General features: G+C 39.3%; 1 protein-coding gene across 1 annotated transcript in view; it reads right to left on the bottom strand.

Annotated features, from left to right (window-relative positions):
- GLP2R (glucagon like peptide 2 receptor) overlaps nt 1–20,352 on the bottom strand; it is a 382,306-nt gene that overhangs the window by 128,404 nt on the left and 233,550 nt on the right. The window contains exon 4 of the mRNA XM_053708546.1: nt 913–1,034. Within this exon, the coding sequence (XP_053564521.1) occupies nt 913–1,034 (122 nt within the window). The remainder of the gene's footprint in view (nt 1–912; nt 1,035–20,352) is intronic.

Here is a 20,352-nt window from a genome sequence, read left to right as displayed (position 1 = left end):
GCATGATAATATTTTGTGCTTTTTAAACTTTAGGGGTTTTAACTGGGGTCTTAGATTACAGAAATAAATTGTAAAGTTTTTAAAATTGTATGTTCTATGTGAATCATGACAGAAAAATGTGTGTGTCTTGTTCCTTTATTTTTTTTTTCGATCTAGAGTCAACTTCGGTAGATGGAGGCTTCTGGCGCGTTGGGTAGAGCGAGTATTACAAGTTGAAAGTAAAGGACTGGAATTAACGCTGCTCTCCAGATTATAAGGCTATAGGTGATCTGTAGCAAAGGAACATTTACATTTTTTAACAAAAACTAATGCAAATGTTCCACAAATATTTAATATTTGCTTAGTTTAAAGGAAAACTAATACCGAATAGTGCAGCAGATGAATGCTCTGGGAAACTGATTCCCCTGAATATTTGTTGCAAAAGATTCAGACTAACCAATTTTTTTAACGCTGCACAAGCTTTAGTAGGAGCTCAGAAGTGTGAATATGTCTTTAGCACACTATAGCAGCAGTGCTTGCCTCAGACTGTACTGTAACTGATACGAACACTATTGCAAACACTAGATGTATTCTTTTACAAAGGATAACAAGAGAACAAAGCCCATTTTAAACAGAAGTAGATTAGAAAGTGTTTAAAAATACATTTAGTCTGAATCATGAAAGTTTACGTTTGACTTCAGTGTTCCTTTAAAGTAACAATGCTAAACATTCTGGTATGTTGACAATTATCTGCACAATATCTGGCGTAATAAATGACTGTATGAATGGGTGTCAGGCATAAAATTAATTAAGCATTAAACCGTGCTTTATTTTGTTAAAATCAACAACCATGTATTAAAATATCTAGGCAAAAAAAAATCAGATTCCCTAGGGATTAAGAATGATGGGTAAAAAAAAACAAATCCAACTCACATTTTGTTTGAAGTGATTATTTTCAGAACATTCGGAATGATCTCGCCAAATGTCTGTTGAGTTTTCAATCTTTTGCCAAATTCCCTTGTCAGAACAATATCTGTAGACATAGCCCATGTTTCCTGAAAGGAAAATATATTTAAAGGACCATTAACTACAGTCATCAAAATACATCAAAATATCAGTAGACTTTGTTTCTGAAAAAATGTAAAAGATGTCCCTGCCCACTGTATCATGTGACAGTCAGCCAATTAAACATGCATACACATATACAGGTACAAAATCCAAACTTATTCTAAAATCCATACTTTTTCACTAAATTTAAAAAAAAAAAAAAAAAAAAAAGCAAAAATTACTATTTTCCCAGCCTGTAAGTCACAAAAATATATATTTTTTTAATATAAAACTACCTTTAGTTAAATGAATAAGCTGTATTTTGAAATGTAAATATTGCTTAAATGACATAAGCTACAGTTGTTTACACTTGGCTCCATGCACTCTCCCAAATTTCCCATTTTAAGATGTAAGTCCAAACTATTCCAAAATCCAAACCTTTTCCAGTCCCAAGCAGTTTAGATAAAGGGTTTTCTTCCTGTAAACTAAACTCTTGTTCAGTAAGAGTGTGTGCCTCAGAAAGTGTACATTTGTTCTTGACCAGTCCCTCCTGACCCCATTAAAAAAAGATCTTTTTTTCTGATGTTGGTTTTGTTTCAATAGCACTAGATACTACTGTCATGAGATGCAGGACATATGCAGGACACAGCAATGATGGTACAACTCTATTTTATTACAGAGCATAGAAATTCACATCTAGTCAGGTTGATTGTACTAAACTAACTGCGACACAGACACCGGACCTAAGCCCCGCCCACATACTAGTGACATCACATCCTGCTCTCATCACATCTTCCCCTTTTCAAAGGCAAAGCATACATTTGCATATAATAAATAACAAGGTACACCAACAGGGTATACAACAACATTTTTGTTTTTGAACATTATAAAAACAGATAGATTAGAAAACATGAACAAATAAATTACATCCTGACTTGGACATCGGGGTAGACTACCCTAGTCCACAGTGACCATGGGATTATTCTGCCCATACTTCCGGTCACTGTTCTAGCTAAAGTCAGTCCCTGTATCGGGCCGGAAGTTTCACCACTCTTCCGCTTGATGTAACTTTGCATGAACTGTCCTCTGATACAGAAGATGGTGAACAAGAGTCTGCTGGAGGCAAAGATATATCCCCGCTGTGATCTTGCTGAGGGGAAGGCACCTCTCTTAGAACAGGGGATCCCACCGGCGGTGGTACTGAGGTATCCGGTTCCAGACTCTCAGGTACAGGCTGAAGATGTCTTCGGTTACGGCGTGTAACCGTCCCTCCCTCTGTAAGGACTGTGTAAGACCTTGGTTCTGGAGAGCGGCCCACTACCGTAGCAGGCGTCTTCCATTTCTTCTCATCATCCAGTTTAATTCTGACACTTTGGCCCGCTTTCAGTTCCTGTAAAGGCCTGACAGAATGTCTCCTGTCGTAGAAGAAACGATAACCCTTTTTGGCCTCTTCATCCCTCCTAAGGACTTCGTCCCGAGGAACAGGGCCAGGCGGCTTGAAGACACCCACTGAGGGTAAAGTGGTGCAAATCTGGCGTCCTAGCATCAGCTGTGCCGGGCTAAACCCGGTGGCTTGAATGGGCGTCGCCCTGTATGACAAGAGGGCTAGGTACGGCTCAGATTGCTTTAGAATGAATTTTGTTGTTTGAACTGCCCTTTCAGCCATTCCGTTGGCCTGCGGATAATGTGGACTTGACGTGGAATGTACAAAATCATATTCCCTGCTGAAAGCACTGAACTCTGTAGAAGCGAACTGCATACCATTATTACTCACCAGCTCCATTGGAATGCCCCAGCGGGCGAACAAGCTCTTCAGGCGAATGATAACGGCCTGACTTGTGATATCATTCAGGGGTGCAATTTCCAAATACCTGGAATAGTAGTCGATCACAACAAGAAACTTTTTCCCGTGCAGTTCACACAAATCAGCAGCTATTTTCTGCCACGGCCCCGCAGGCAGCGGAGTAGACATCAAGGGCTCCCTTCTCTGAGTAGGCCGGCGTTCCCGGCAAAAGGCACATTTAGACACGTGATTTGCAATGTCGGAGCTGATCCCAGGCCACCACACAGCTGTAGCTGCCCTTTCTCTGCACTTTGTAATGCCTAAGTGGCCATCGTGAATCCTGTTTAACATCTCCTTCCTCATGCTGACAGGAATTACAATGCGGTCTTGGAACAGCACCAACCCCTCCAGCTCCGTGAGCTGCGACCTCTCTGGCTGGTAAGCATTTAAAGACATCCAGGCTGCCCGGCTCTCGGGCCAGCCTTCTTTTATGTACCTTATAACTTCTTGCAGATCTGTGTCCAAATATGTCTCTTTCTTTATCTCTTCCAGTTTCCTTGAAGAAATGGACTTAGAGGCCAGAACTGAATCAACATACACTTTCACATCCGATTCCATGGAGGATTCTTCAGCAGCAGCCAGCGGGAGCCTGGATAGTGTATCCGCCACAACCAGTTGTTTCCCCGGCACATGCACTGCCTGAACATTGAACCTGAGCAGTCTCATTAAAAGTCTCTGGCATCTCAAAGGTGTTTTGTCAATGTCATAAGAATTGATTAGAGGGACTAGCGGTTTGTGGTCAGTTTCCAGACTAAATTTCTCCAAACCCACTAGATAACGCTGAAAGCGCTCACAGGCCCAAACTGCAGCCAGGCACTCTTTCTCAATTTGGGCGTATTTTTACTCCGCAGCCGTCAGTGTGCGGGAACAGTAGGCGATAGGCTGTAGTTTGTTGTCATTCAGCTGCAGGAGTGCAGCCCCCAACCCATAACTGCTTGCATCGGCACTAACCACAGTCTTTTTTGAAGGGTCGTAGAACCCCAACACTGGGGCAGACCCCAGCAGGGACTTGGCATGCAGAAAAGCTTTTTCTTGTGAAGGTCCCCAGACCCAGGCAACGTCTTTCTTAAGCAACTCTGTGACAAGGTGTAAAACTGTTGATAAATCTGGAAGAAACTTGCCCACGTAGTTTACAAGGCCCAATATCTGTCTCAGCTCATGTACATCCGAAGGGCTTTTCATCTGTTCAATAGCACGAATTTTCTCGGGGTCTGGCTTGATGCCATCCCCGTTGATGATATGCCCAAAGTAGCATAATTCAGTTTTCCTAAAATTACATTTTTCTTTATTCAGTTTCAGCCCAGACTCTTTGATAGCCTGTAGCACACAACTTAAATGCTGATCATGCTCCTCCACTGTAGAACCATACACTAGAATGTCGTCCATGACGACCGCTGTGCCCACGTGGTCACTCAGGAGAGAACTCATTTCCCTTTGAAAGATTTCAGGAGCGGAGGATATCCCAAAGGGGAGTCTGCAGAAGCAGAACCGACCTACCGGTGTGATAAAGGTAGTCAGTTTGCGGCACTTTGGATCCAGGGGGATCTGCCAAAAGCCGCTAGAAGCGTCTAATGTGGAAAAGAACTTCGCCCCAGCCAACTTTGGAGCTATATCTTCTAATGTCGGCAGCACAAATCTCTCTCTCTTCACTGCTTCATTCAACCTTTTCAGGTCCACACAGATGCGCACCTTTCCGTTTTTCTTTGCAACTGGAACAATGGGGGCACACCAATCAGTCGCTTCAACAACCTCTTCAATAACCCCCATAGACTTCATGCGCATAAGCTCTTTCTCCACTTGAGGCATGAGCGGGAACGGGATTCTACGAGGGGTAGAAATACTGTATGGGACTGCGTCACTTTTAAGTGCTATACGGACAGGTTTTCAGTTCAGTAGGCCCAACTCGCCAAACATATCTTCGGAAATCTCATTCACTCTGGCCACGAGGCCCAAGTCACAGGCTGCTTTTCTACTCAATAAACTGTTAACACACTGACCTCGGATCACATGCACCCACATGGTAAACTTCCTTTGCTTGTACTCACAGCTGGCAAGAAATTTCCCCACACAATCAATGCGGCCACCAGGACTATGGATATTTGTAGTAACCTTCGCCAGCTGGGGCTGTCAAGGCAGTTTCATAAATTCAGCAAAAGACATTACAGTGATATCTGCTCCTGTGTCAATCTTAAAATCAACTTTGGCTCCCATTACAGTAAAAGTAACTTTCCAATCTTCCTCTGAGCTTGTCCGTTCCACAACAGACCCCACAAAAGACACTTCCTGACCCTCCTGGTCACTGTCCACCTGCATCTCCTTAATGTATTCAGTTTTACACACCACTTCAAAATGGCCTATTTCTGCATCTTCTATCTCTGGCCGGGCATATAGCACTCTGATCATGAGCACGGTAGCACCATGTGCATCGGCCATGTTGCGCCCATCCACTTCTAGGCCTTTCCAGTACTTTAGATCTACCGCTCACACTGTGCCTTTCACTAGCAGTTTTCCTAGACTGATGCACTTCATCCACAATACTCTCAGACCTCAGATCAGCACTTTGCTTTTTCACCAGTTCACTCTGGCGGGCCATCCTAATAGTCCCGTCTAACGTTAAATCAGGCTCTAACTGCAGCTTCAGGGAGACTTCAGCATCTGCAATTCCAATAACTATTCTGTCTCTGATTTGATCTTCTTTAGCAACACCAAACTCACAGAATTCAGCTAATTCATACAGGCTGCACACAAATGACTACACAGATTCTCCCACACGCTGATTACGTTTGTGAAAACAAGCTCTCTCATGAATCACATTTCTTTTGCGCACAAAGTGGGCACTGAGCTTATCCATAACTATATCAAAGTTAAATTCTTCCCCTTCTTGGAAAATAAAAGCATTGAACACTGGCTCCACATCTTTCCCCATAGAGTATAAAAGAGAATTAACTTGTACTTCACCACTCTCCTTGTTCAGTTTGGAAGCAATCCTGAAGCGCTGAAACCGCTGACGCCATGTGGGCCAAGCTGCAGGCTGAGAGAAGTCAAAAAGGCTCAGGTGGGGTAAACTTTGACATTGCAATCGATCAGGAACAGAAGCGCAGTCCAGAACTTCTGACACCATGTCATGAGATGCAGGACATATGCAGGACACAGCAATGATGGTACAACTCTATTTTATTACAGAGCATAGCAATTCACATCTAGTCAGGTTGATTGTACTAAACTAACTGCGACACAGACACCGGACCTAAGCCCCGCCCACATACTAGTGACATCACATCCTGCTCTCATCACAACTACTTTAACTTTATTTAACCCCTCTTTGAATGGGATTGCTTTTTTTTTTATTCAAGGATGCCTGCTGCAGGGAGGGAGGTCATAATAGCGTGGTCTTGCCGTTTGCTGCAAAACCCGCGCTATTATAGCCTGAAAAACCCTTAATGACCAACAACGTACAGGGTACGTTGTGGTCTTTAAGGGGTTTAAGTTGCTGCCAAGCTCCTTCTCTTCTGTATTGAAGATGTTTCTCATAGGAAATATCACACACATTGAATTTCTTTAACTACTTAACTCCCTTAGGATGCCATCCTAAAAGCGTTGGGCTTAAACGCCCTTAGGTGTCAATCAGGCTTGCCGGAAACAGAAGACCGCTGCTCCATAACCTGCTGGCCTACTCTGAGGCCGCGGACAGAAATCAAGCCGATCGAATACGATCAGGTTGATTGACACCCCCTGCTAGAGGCTGATTGGCCGCAAATCTGCAGGGGGCGGCATTGCACCAGCAGTTCACAAGAACTGCTGGTGCAATGATAAATGCCAACAACGTATGCTGTCGGCATTTAACGATGTGCGGCGGACATGATACGCTACATTGTATCATGTCCGTACGCTCTATAATAAATAGACCCCTTTGTATGGCTTGGAACGTCCTAACTGTTAAGTAAAAGCCATTGGATCCAACTTGGGACCTACCTAGCAATGCAGGTAGTCTCCCAGGACCAATCAAGACATTTTTGAGTCACATGATCACAGTGGCAATCATGTGACTTCTGATTTACCCCTTTGTTGACATTCGCATCTGGGGCAGATGTGTTCATCCTAAAAGGGTTAAGAAACAAATTCCTAACAAACCACCAAAACAAATATAATTTTTTTCAAAACTATTGTTTTGTCTGGGCACATCTAGTATTTTTCAGCACTTTTTCTTTCTAAAAGTGGTTTTGTTTTGATAGAATGATAACTTTCACATGTACAGATACAACAGTAGGTTGTGTTCATAGGTATCCATTGTCCCGGTATGAAGGGTCAAGTGAAATCATCAGCAGTTGAAGCATGAGCAGAAGATAAATGTGCATGCATAGGTTTGCCAGTTGCCATTCACAAAAATACCAGGCAAGCAGTAGGTTTCAGGGGGACTTTAAATGGTTGGACTCTGCATTAATTCATATACTCATACTGCACCATCAATCAAAATCCTGTTCGTTATATAGCCACAGATAAGCCCATATTATACCTCAGATCAGGCCCACAACCCTGCAGCCCCTTTCTTCCATATGCCCACATCCGAACTTAGAACCGACGCAACTTAAAGGGATATGAAACACAATTTTTTTCTTTCATGATTCAGATAGAGCATGTCATTTTATACAACTTTCTAATTTACATCTATTATAATTTTTTCTTTGTTCTTTTTGTATCTTTCTGTTGAAAAGCAGGGGCATATGCTTAGGAGCCAGCCCATTTCTGAAGCACTATATGATAGCAGTTTTGCAAGAATGTTATCCATTTGCTAGAGCACTTTTTCCTGCCATTAAGTTCTCCAGATGCCTACCTAGGTAACTCTTCAACACAGAATATCATGGGAAAAAATAATATAGAATATAAAAGAATTGGCAACTTTTTTTTTTAAATGGTATGCTCTGTCTGAATCACAAAAGAAAATTTTTAGGTTTTATATCCTTTTAAGTGTAATTTTTTAAATTTATTTTACCAGGGAGACATGAGGTCAGATTGCCCAGGTCATTAATGAAGAAACGTTTCTAGAGGTATGACAAAAAAATAAATAAATACAATGTCCTGAACATAATTATATCAGTGGTAACATGCAGAAGAAGAATATTGAATCTATGGGGCCCATTTATCAAGCTCCGTAGGGAGCTTGTGGGCTCTGAGCAGGCGGACAGGAAACACCAGAAATCAACCCGATCGAGTACGATCGGGTTGATTGACACCCCCTGCTGGCGGCCGATTGGCCGTGAGTCTGCAGGGGCGGCGTTGCACCAGCAGCTCTTGTGAGCTGCTGGTGCAATGCTGATTACGGAGAGTGCATTGCTCTCCGTATTCAGCGAGGTCTGGCGGACCTGATCCGCACTGTCGGATCAGGTCCGCCAGACTTTGATAAATAGAGGCCACTGGTACCAAACAAGGTTGCCTCACCCTGAAATGTATATTGGCAAACCTATGTATGCATAAAAACCAAGACCATATTTCAAGCAATATTAACTTTTTCACAGAAGTGTTTAAATAAATAAAATATTACAACAGTGCAGCTAAATAGCATATACTGTACATGTGAATTGCTATATATTACACATACTCCTTATCTTAAAATCAAATGTAAAACCTTTTTCTACATTTCATTTGAATTTATTTTATGGAGAAGACTGAATTTTCTGTTAAAAAAAAAATTAGCATTAGAAATTCAACCCAATAAATATCTAATAGTGTAGTATTTACAGCATAAAATATGAGTGTACAAAAAGTTAAGCACAGAATTTAAATATTAAGAGTGCTGAGAGTAGATTTGGAACCTAAACATCCAACCTACTTATAACTAATCCTTATCCCTCTGCTTGTTCTGAATAAAACCCTGTTCATGTAAAAATGGCACTACTTTGCTAATTTAGGGCAGCTGCATCTTTCTGTAGCTACTTTTATAACTTGGTCCCTAGTCCATACGGCCTTAAAACTACCTTTAGTTTTAATTATTTGTTTTTAGCCACAATTTTTAGAAACAAAAGAGCAAAAGGAAAATAAAACAGCTGTTGACAAATGAAATAATATTTAAAGCAACCTAAAAATAATGGTTGAGATGTATAGACACTTGTGAGATTGGCAAGGCGCCTTCTAAAGACGAAATTGGGCTCAACGTTCCCCCAGCATCACTTCCTCTATCTTTCGCAGCATTTCATTAGGGGGCGCTGCTGCTATTAACATCTATAGTGTTGTTAAATACCCAGTACATGATATCTTGCCCAAGAACCAATCGCAACACAGAAAACCAATAATTACAACCACAAATCTTTATGTAAATGTTTGTGATTATAAAATATCTGCATGTAAATTAGTTTCACTGGAACAAACAAAATTTGTCTCCATGGGTGGGCTATGGGGGCTATGGGTGTTCACCTACACCTTGATCCAACATGCAAGATTAATAAAAAAATCTTTTGGCCCGTGTGAAGTATCTTGTCTCGTGATTGTGCCTCGCTATTTCAAAATGAACTTACTTGTTTTGTTTTCAACTATTTTAACATTGTCATGTGTGCGTGCGTATGTTGAATCTGATTGTTTTATGGAGGGTGATCTTTTTTTTTTATATTTTTGCACTGTTGCTTAAACATAACTTTCTGATCCTGTTACTGTTTATCAACATTTTTTCACCTGCAGATCCGTGGTTTTCAAGTTCTTAGTGATCACAATCAAAGTGATGAAAACACTTCTGTATTGGGAAAAGTTCACATCAGATACAAGCAGATAACGGGTAAATCACACATAAAATGTATGAACAGCAATGGATTCAGCGATTACAATCCTCCAGACAATGGGGGATATTTATCAAAGGTATATGCGGATCAGGTCCGACATACCTCGCTGAATGCGGAGAGCAATACGCTCTCCGTATTCAGCATTGCACCAGCAGCTCTTGTGAGCTGCTGGTGCAACGCCGCCCCCTGCAGACTCGCGGCCAATCGTCCGCCAGCAGGGAGGTGTCAATCAACCCGATCATACTCGATCGGGTTGAATTCTGCCGATGTGTGTCCGCCTGCTCAGAGCAGGTGGACTGGGTTATGGAGCAGCGGTCTTCAGACCGCCGCTTCATAATTGCTGTTTCTGGCGAGCCTGCAGGCTCGCCAGAAACATGCACCCTCAAGCTCCATTTCAGAGCTTGATAGATAGGCCCCCAAAGGTTTTCCACTTTATTTCAGCAACAAAATTATCACAATAGGCAAAATTTATCAATCTGCAAAAGCAGTCTTAAAGGGACAGTACACACCAATTTTCATATAACTGTATGTAATACTATAAATAATATGCACAGATACAGAAATAAAAATCTAGTATAAAACTGTTTAAAAACTTACAAGCTTCCTGTTTAAAAGGTTACTGGAACACCCACTGCAAATGGGAAATAGCAGACACTTCCCACCTCCCCCTTCCTTTGCATATGAAAAGACCCTTTACACAAACAGAAGCAAACTGGAGTAGGTATACGTCGGTATTCTCCTAAAACTTTGGGGCTTGGTTAGGAGTATGAAAATCAGCGCGATGTTATTTAAAAAAAAAAAAGCAAAACTATCCATTTAAAAAAAATAATAACAGGATGGGCTAAATGGATCATCTACAAAACATTTAGGCAAAAAAAATCTAGTATTAAAGTCCCTTTAATGCCGTCACTGCTTAAAGGGACATGAAACACATTTTTTTTCTTTCACAATTTAGATAGAGAACACAATTTTAAACAACTTTCCAATTTTCTTCTATTATCTAATTTGCTTCCTTTTATAGAAGAAACAGCAATGCACATGAGCCAATAACATGAGACATATATGTGCAGCCACTAACCAGCAGCTCGTGAGCCTATCTAGATATGCTTTTTAACTAAGGATACCAAAAGAAAGAAACAAATTAGATGATAGAAATAAATTGGAAAGTTGTTTAAAATTGCATAATTTCTCTGAATCACAAAACAAAAAAATTGGGTTTCATGTTTCTTTAATCTCCCTGCCACCTAATATATAACGGAGGGAAATCATCCCGATCCAATCTGTTCAGGATAATTATCAGCTCTTGCTTGTGGCCACAAGCAACTGTTTTGTCAGTGTTAAATGTGGGCAGCATATATAGCGATTCATGTCTGCCTGACCTTTGGTAAATGGAGCTTATTAAATTCAACACAATAATTATTTTGATGAGGTGCAAAAATTCTTGACATGTTTGATAATGTTGAAGACAATATGGAATAATTCTAATATATTTTATTATCTTGCGCATGTGCAAAAATGTGTGCAGATTTTATATGAATATCTCACCAAAGCATAAAATTATGTTTCCTTATTTAATTAACAATTAATTAAAACAAAACTTTTAACACATTTAGGGCTAGAAAGCGATATTTGTGCTCCACTTAGTAATAAGTACAAGTTAGGTGCAATGTGAACGTGAGCTTGCGTTTGCATTGCACAGAAGCTTTGCGCTCATGAGAGCGTGCTTCTATGGGCTCCTGGTTCTCATGTCATGAAACATGGCATGAGAACCTAGCACAGTGAAGGGGGTAAGTCACACAGTGATGGGCAGTAAATTTAAATATATATGTATATGCTTATGTATATAAGTACTGTATATACATATATATTTACAGGGAACACAGTCCCAAAAGACCACAATGTAAAGGCATTTTTTAATCCCGTTTTTTTTTTTTTTTTTTCTAACACCCCACACCTGCCAAGAATAAGCCCCAAAACTGTGCAGTTATTTTTGATAAAATTGATCAGAGATGAGTATTTATGTATGAAAAAATATGCACTAACACCTGATATAGTGCTAGATTACAAGTGTGTGCAAGTGATATTAGCGCTCCACTTTGTAATACCGGCACACAATAATGTGCACTGGTATTACTAGTAAATCAGAATGCGAATGTGAGCTTGTGTTCGCATTGCTAGGAAGCATTAGCATTGCGCTCACAAGAGTGCGCTTCCATGGGATCCTATGGAAGCCTCATTCTTATGCCGTCAGAGATGGCATCAGAACCTCGAACAGCAAAGGGGGTAAGTAGCACAGCAATGGGCAGCATTTTTAAATATATATTTATATGAATATATACATATTAGCACATAAATATATGTATATAAGCACATTTTTTTTCTAACACCCTACTCCCACCAACTATAAAGCCCCAGAATTGCCTAGTGCAGTTATTTTTTATTGCTACAGTTTAAAAAAAAATGAAAAGACTATAATTTCCTCTGTTTTAAGGACATTTGGGGCACTTTTAGAACATTACCATAGATCTAATCTTAATTTTCAGAGCGCTAATTGCTACCGTGAGTTTGCAGTAGCAATAGCCAGCCACTTGTAATGGCTGGTTAATTATCATGTTCCCGCAAACAGGCAAATTTGGCGCTCCACTTGTAATTTAGCCCATAATGTTCTGCTATGTCTTTTTATCTATTGCCAAATTTGACGTAGTTGTTATTATCATTCTAATTTGGCTTTTTAAATGTTCTTTTTATTTTATTTAATCCAATTGTATTGGTAGCATGTGCAAGAATTGAGATGTTTCTGCACTATCTATGGATGACAAAGGGTTGTCCTTTAAAAGATGATCAATAGGGGAGAAATTATCATTGACAATGTGCCATATGTTTATAGACACAAAATGCGTAGGTTCTCTCTTGATGGCTTGCTGGCTGTGAACACACTGTCTGTTTTTTTTTTTTAACTGTTGCCATAATAAAAGTTGCTATTTAAACTCCTTTGGATGTCAAGTTTAAATACTTTGAATATTCTGCTCTGTTTATTTTAATCTAGGCAAATGATATATTTGCAGAATTATCAATGAACTATAATATTTTCACATTAACAAAATGTAAAGCTCAGCTGAAGTCCCATCACAGCTAACAACCTTTGGAACCTTATGTTTATTGATAACACAATGGAATTTGGGAATACAGATACAAGTCTGTGAAATCAATGACGCTGCCAAATATTTCTGCTATACATTATTGATACCATATAAGGGCCATAATTTGAAAAATATTTGGTATGAAAACTTCTCAGTGTTTGCATATTATGCTTTGAGTTGCCAGACAGAAATATTGTTTATTTTCTCTGTCACATAAAATATTGAATGGCATGTTCAGGAATGCCTCCCAGGTAGATGGAGATAACTATATTTCACTTGTAATTGCAGACTGCTTGATACAAAGTTACTGAAAGGCCAAGACCACCATGAATGATTCACAGCCACTTTTTCACTAACCCCTAAGAGCATATGTTGCATCCTATATTATTTATGAAGATTTGTCTACTGAGCAACAAGGCAGGAGACCTGTTTTCACACAGATTTCTTTCAGAAATTAAAGGTACATGATTTAGAAATTTTAAAACAACTTTTCAATTTATTCAGGTACCAAATTTGCTTCATTCTTTTGGTATTCTTTGTTGAAAAGCATACCTAGGTAGGCCCAGGAGCATCAATTTTAACAGGGAGCTAGATTGGTGGCTTCCTTTATATGTCATTGGCTCATTCAATGTGCAAGTAGTGCATAGATAAATAGATGGCATCATAGGCCCAACAAGTCCACCCAAATATTCCTAAAAGTGTAAGCTTGTCTAGTTTGTAGGATATGATTATACTTATCCTATGTATTATTTAATTGTCTCACATTCAAGTGTCTCATATTTGTTCTTAAGTTCTTATTATACTTTATTTATAAAGCGCCAACATATTCCGCAGCGCTGTCCATGGATACAATTCATTTAAATAAAACTATGATATAAAACTTGTAAGAGACAAGACAAAATTTTACAAACACTTACAGGAAAAAATAAGGGCCCTATTCCCATGGGAACTTACAATCTAGAAGGGTAGGAGGTTGAGAAACACGAGGGGAGGACTGCAAGATTGAGAAAGATGTTAATGCAGAATTCGATGAGGGAATGTTAGGTAAGTGTAAAGTAAGTGAAATACATTTTTTGATGAGTTGGAAGGTAGGCTTCTCTGAACAAAAAAGGCTTCAGGGAGCGTTTAAAAGAAGAAAGATCTAGCATGAAAGAGGTGAAAGTCGAAGAAGCAAGGAGCAGGTCATTATTGGATCTTAGTGGAGAACACTTGTTGATTAGAGAGGATAGGTAGTGGGGAGTGGCGTTGATAAGAGCTTTGTATGTAAGGATGCAAATGTTTAATTTAATTCTGCTGTGAATTGGGAGCCAGTGAAGGGACTCACAGAGAGGTGCAGCAGATACAGAGCGATGGGAAGGGTGGATTAGCCTGGCAGAGGCATTTAGGATGGATTGAAGGGGAGAGAGGTGGGAAAGAGGAAGGCCAGTAAGTAGGTTATTGCAGTAGTCAAGTCAGGAAATAACAAGGTAGTGGATTATTTGCTTTGTTGTGATAGTTCTCAGAAAAGGGCGAATCTTGGAAATATTGCGTAGGTGGTTGCTGAAGGATGAAGAAAGTGATTGGATGTGGGAGAAGAAGAAGGATAGATTTGAGTCAAATGTAAGTCTGAGGCAGCGGACTTGGGGTGATGGGGAGATGGTGATGCCGTTGACAGGGATAGAAAAGTCAGAAGTTGGCGTAGAGCTTGAGGGGGGATTAGAAGGAGCTCAGTCTTGGACATGTTAATCTTTAGGTGGTGAGAGGTCATCCAGGAAGAAATACCAGATAAGAAGTCGCTGACATGAGAAAGGACAGAGGAAGAGAGAGCAGGGGTTGAGAGGTAGATCTGGGTGTCATCAGCATAGAGGTGATATTTGAAGCCATAACTGTTGATAAGTTTACTCAGTGATGAAGTATAAATGGAGAAGAGTAGAGGACCCAGAACAGATCCTTGAGGTACTCCAACAGACAGAGGCATTGGAGAGGAAGAGTCACCAGCAAATTACTCAGAAAAAGACCTGTGAGAAAGAGTGAATCCAAGAAAGAGCAATGTCACAGAGGCCAACAGAGCTAAGGGTCTGTAGGAGGATGGGGTGGTCAGCTGTGTCGAAGGCAGCTGAGAGGTCAAGTAAGATAAGTATGGAGTTGTGAATATTACTTTTAGCAGAAAGAAGATTGTTAGTAACCTTGGTAAGGGCAGTCTTAGTTGAGTGTTTGGGGCCGAATACAGATTGCAGTGTGCTGGTGTATCGGAAGTAGGTTAGGCGATTGTAAACTAGTTTATCAAGGAGTTTTTATGTTATTGGAAGCAGTGATATGAGGCGGTAGCTTTCAGGAGAATTAGGGTCAATGGAGGGTTTTTTTGAGTATGGGAGTGACCTGTGCATGTTTGAAAGAAGATAGGAATGAACCGGTAGAGAGAGAGATAGGCTGAAGATGTGAGTGAGAGCAGGAGTAAGGGTGGAAAGACAGAGAGGGTAATAGATGGGAAGGGATAGGGTTGAGCAGGTAAGTAGTGAGGTGTGAGGAAGATAGTAACAAAGAAACTACATTCTCAGTGGCTGGATGGAAAATGCAGAGGGTGGCAGAGGGAGTAACTGAACCTGTTGTTGGAAGATTGCAGGTTGGTGTTGGGATGTTGTTTGGGATAGTACGTGTTTCATTTAAAAAGTAGTCTGCCAGGTCTTGAGCACTAAAGACAGACGGGGATGGAGCAGGTGGGTAGATGAGAGCGTTAACAATGGAGAATAGTTGTTTAGGTTTTGAGGAAAGAGTAGATATGAGAAGAGAAGTAGTATGAACAAAGAATAAACTTATAGTGGATGAAATCAGGTTCAGAATGAGTTTTTCTCCAGGCACGCTCAGCAGTACGGGAGCATTTTTGCAAATAGCGTGTTTGCTGAGAGTGCCAGGGCTGTAAATGACGGGGTGATGTTTTGCCCAGTTCGGGAAGGGGCAAGTGTGTCTAGTGCCGAGGAGACAGTTTTGTTATAGCGGGCTGTTGTGAGATCAGAGCAGGTTATAATGGAAGTGTGAGGGAGGAGTTCTTGAATGATTTTTGAAAGTTGGAGCGGATCCACAGCATGTAGATTTCTACAGGTGCGGGGGTGGGATGGAGAAGTGGGTTTAGCTGTTTCATTAATATTATAGGTGACCAGGTGATGGTCTGAAATGGGAAAAAGGCGACAGGTGAGGTCAGATATAAAGCAGAGGTAAGAAAATACCAGGTCGATGAAGTGTCCATCATGGTGAGTAGGGAATAGGGTGGATTGTGAAAGACCAAAAGAGGATGTTAGTGAAAGAAGTTTAGGGGGCAGCAGGGGCAGATGGGTTGTCAATGGGAATGTTGAAGTCCTCAAGAATTAGGGTTGGTATATTTGTAGAGAGAAATTGAGGAAGCCAGGCTACAAAGTTGTCAAGGAATTGGGAGGTTAGTCCAGGAGGGCGATAGATGACTGCCACCCTGAGGGAGAGAGGGGAGAACAGGTGAATACAGTGAACTTCAAAGGAGGAGAAGGAGAGAGATGGGATTGGATGTAGGTACTGATAAATGCAGGAGAGGGAGAGCAGGATCCCAACACCGCCGCCATGTTTCTCACCTGGCCTCGGGGTATGGCTAAAGTGAAGACCACCATGTGTGAGAGCAGCAATGGAAATGGTGTCAGAAGAAGATAGCTAAGTTTTGGTAATTGCCAAAAGGGTTAAAGCATTTGATATAAACAGGTCAAGAATGGTTGTAAGTTTGTTGCAGACAGAACGAGAGTTCCATAGTGCACAAGTGAAAGGAGTGTGTGCGTATGGGATGCATTGAATGGATATTAATTTATGTGTGTTGCTTTTATTAAGGTTTCTATAAGGATTACGTGATTGGGTAATGGTGGGAATGAGGGTGGGCCCAGGATTTGGAGAGATGTCGCCTGATGCTAATAGCAGCAAGATGGAAAGTAGGAAAAGGGTGTTTTATTCATGGAATAAAACTTTCATTAGAGGTGGTAAGACCTGTGTGTAACTTATCACCATGTCTCAAATCAATTAATTTAGTAAACTCAGCTGTCTGTAAAAAGCCTTATACATTTAATACCAGCTAATACCTGCAAATGCCCCTCTTAGCTGGTATTAAATGTATAAGGCTTTTACAGACAGCTGAGTTTACTAAATTAATTGATTTGAGACATATTGATAAGTTACACACAGGTCTTACCACCTCTAATGAAAGTTTTATCCCATGAATAAAACACCCTTTCTTGTGAAGAAACACTTCTGCAAAATACTCCTGAACCTACCCTTCAGCTTGACATCATGACCACTAGTCATCACTAGGGATGGACGAATGTGCTGAGTGTTATTAGTTTTTTAGAATGAATAGTCCGGTGGACATTGATTTTGGACAATCAAATGTTGATAAGAATGAAAATCCATTAAAATTGGTAATCAAATGTAATTTCCTATTTTCAAATGTTACTTTAGTTTTCTAATGTTCATAATTAAATCAAATATCCATATTCGAAATTTCGAATTTAAAATACTATTCCGAACTTCAATAGTTCATGTAGTAGAGAATTTAGTAAATTGATACATAATAGATACAAATATATCAATTTGAATGTTTCTTTTACGAATATTGTATAATTCAAATATTAAATTGAAAGTGAGCATTTTAAATACTATTACAAACATATTGATTAAAATTTTTAAAATTCAAATATTGTATAATTTGAATTGAATTATAAAAATAAATTGAATCGAATATTACAAAGCAACAAATAAACAAATGTGTTAAAATTAGTTTCATTCTTCAAATATTGCAAAACATTCGCCCATCCCTAGTTATCGACGCTAGTTTCAATCATATCACCTCTTTCTAAGCTATATATACATTATATATATATATATATATATTCACATACATATATATATATATATATATATATATATATATATTAGGTCATTGAGCTTTTCCTGATAAGTTTTATTTTTTAGACCATTTACCATTTTAGTAGCCCTCCCTGGTACAGATTCCAATTTTGCCTCCACAGCTGTACACAATACTCAAAATGAAACTTAACTTGTAGTCTTTAAATTGGCATAAGAACCTTGCTATTCCTTCTGTGAATACCTCTACCTATACAACCAATCATTCTAATGGCCTTACTTGTGGCAATACCACATTGTTTACAAAATTTGCATTGCTGCTCTAGAGCTGACATTTCAACAACAATACCAAAAAAACAAAGTTGATTTGATAAAAAAAGTAAAATAGAAAATTGTTTATAGTTGCATGCCCTGTCTGAATCATAAACATTTATTTTTAATGTACTGTCTCTTTAAGGATAGTCAATCTCTTCACAGAGCTTGGACAGCACATCTGGTAATCCCCTGTCTACCTAGAAATTTCTGCCTGGGAGAGACCTTTCTGAAGTATAACTAACTTTTTGTGTCTTGATGCTGTGCTCAATCTTGCCATGGTGTATACTTTTTTACATTAAACTGTCTTCATTAACCTCACCTTGAGTTTTTCACCAGCTGTTTCAGTTAATGATTGTATTATAACCTACATATTAAATTAATGATCATTAGCACTTGTTTGATATAATTGTTTAATCATACAGGTGTCAATATGCCTACAAAACCCCAGCGTACCTAGAAGAGTTGATTCTGTTTGGAAGGCAGAGTGGCCACACCAAATGATGACTTGATTTAGATTTTTGTTCTGTTCACTCACTTTGCATTTTGTTAATTGATAAAAAATAAGCTATTAACATTTGTATGTTTTAAAGCATTCTTATTCTACAGCTTTTTTTCACATCTGCACCTGCCTAAAACATTTGCAGAGTACTGTATGTACAATATATATATATACACAGGTGGCCTTCGTTTTACAACGGTTCAATTTACACTGTTTCAGAATAACAACTTTTTTTTCCAGTCATGTGACAGCTATTGAAAAGAATTGAGAAGCAGTTCATTTATTAAAATAGCCAGTAGGTGGAGCTGTCCGCTTGTGTTGCAGCAAAGACAAGCAAGATGAAATTAATCAGTTTAACCAGACCTGAGCTATCCAGCAGATTTCAAAGGAACAAGATCTTCCTGTCTATAACTCAGTCCAGATTGGAATGCATAGAAAGAACTGTTTGCAGAAAAATGCAAGTGAAGTCTGTGTTGTGTGATTATTTTATTAGGTTTATAATGCTGTTAAGCATTTAAAGTCTTCATTTCAAAGCTTATAAAATAATGTATTAGGTGTTTTTATTTCGATTTACAACCATTCCATCTGGAACCTAACCCCGGCGTAAAACTGAGGGCTACCTGTATATATATATAGGAAAGTTGTTTAAAAGTTAGCTAGATTAGCAAAACTCTGTTAAAGAGAAATTGACGCAATTTTTCATATTTGCGTTTTATATAAGCACTTAAAGGGACATAAAACCCAAATGTTTCCTTCATGGTTCAGATAGAACATACAATTTTAAACAACTTTCCATTTTACTTCAGTTATCGAATTGTCTTAATTTTCTTGTTATTCTATGTTAAAAAGCAGGAAGGTTTGCTCAGGAGTGTGCACGTGTGTGCAGCATTATATGGCAGCAGCTTTGCAACAATGTTATACATTAGAAAGAGCACTAGATGGCAGCACTATTTCTTGTCATGTAGTGCTCCAGACATGTGCATGTTTCCTATCTAGATATCTCTTCAACAAAGAATATCAAAAGATCAAAGCAAATTTGATAATAGTAGTAAATTGGAAACTTTTTAAAATAGTATTCTCTATCTGAATATGAAAGAAAAATGTGGGGTTTTGTGGCACATCTACTCTAGAATGGTAACTACTCACTATGTTTTTGCATTTCATCCTGTTCCTGCCACTTTTTCAAATCCGCTCTCCTGTTTTAATAGCTTAAAGGTGCCAGATACTGAAGCTCCGCCTCTTTGTACTGGGCGCCGCCATCTTGGAACTCAGGTATTCTTACAGCCTGTGACATAAGCTGTGCTCAGTAACAGATTTATTTTTTGACAACTGTATAATGTGCTTCAGGTTAGGGTGCATGATAAAAATCAGGTGTACCTGTAAAAATGTAAAGCTCACAATATGTATGATGCGCACTAACCTGAAGCACATTTTACAGTTGTAAAAAAGTAGGCAATTTCACTGATCTGTGATAGTGCCCAACTTCTGTCACAGGCTGTGAGAATACCTGAGCTGCAAGATGGTGGCACCAATTACAAAGAGGCAGAGATTCAATAAAGGGACAGTCAAGTCAAAATTGATCTTTCATGATTCAGAGCACACAATTTAAAAATAAAATTCCAATCTAATTTTTAGATGCACACTTTCTGAGGCACCGGCTCCTACTGAGCATATGCAATATTCACAGGATATACATGTAGGCATTTTGTGATTGGCTGATGGCTGTCACCTGACGCATTAGTAAGGAAAATGTAACTAACTTTGACATTCATCAGAAAAAAATCTACTACTCATTTGAAATTCAAACTAAGTGTTTTTGCACTGTCTTTTTATTATGCATTTATTGATTTGCAATTCTACTGCGTTTAGTGGTCCTTTAAGCTATTAAAAAAGGAGAATTGATTTGTAAAG

Source organism: Bombina bombina, chromosome 1 (assembly GCF_027579735.1).
Source record: "Bombina bombina isolate aBomBom1 chromosome 1, aBomBom1.pri, whole genome shotgun sequence".
NCBI lineage: Eukaryota > Metazoa > Chordata > Amphibia > Anura > Bombinatoridae > Bombina > Bombina bombina.
The sequence above is the reverse complement of the archived record's forward strand: the minus strand, read 5'-3'. Positions and strand labels throughout refer to the sequence as shown.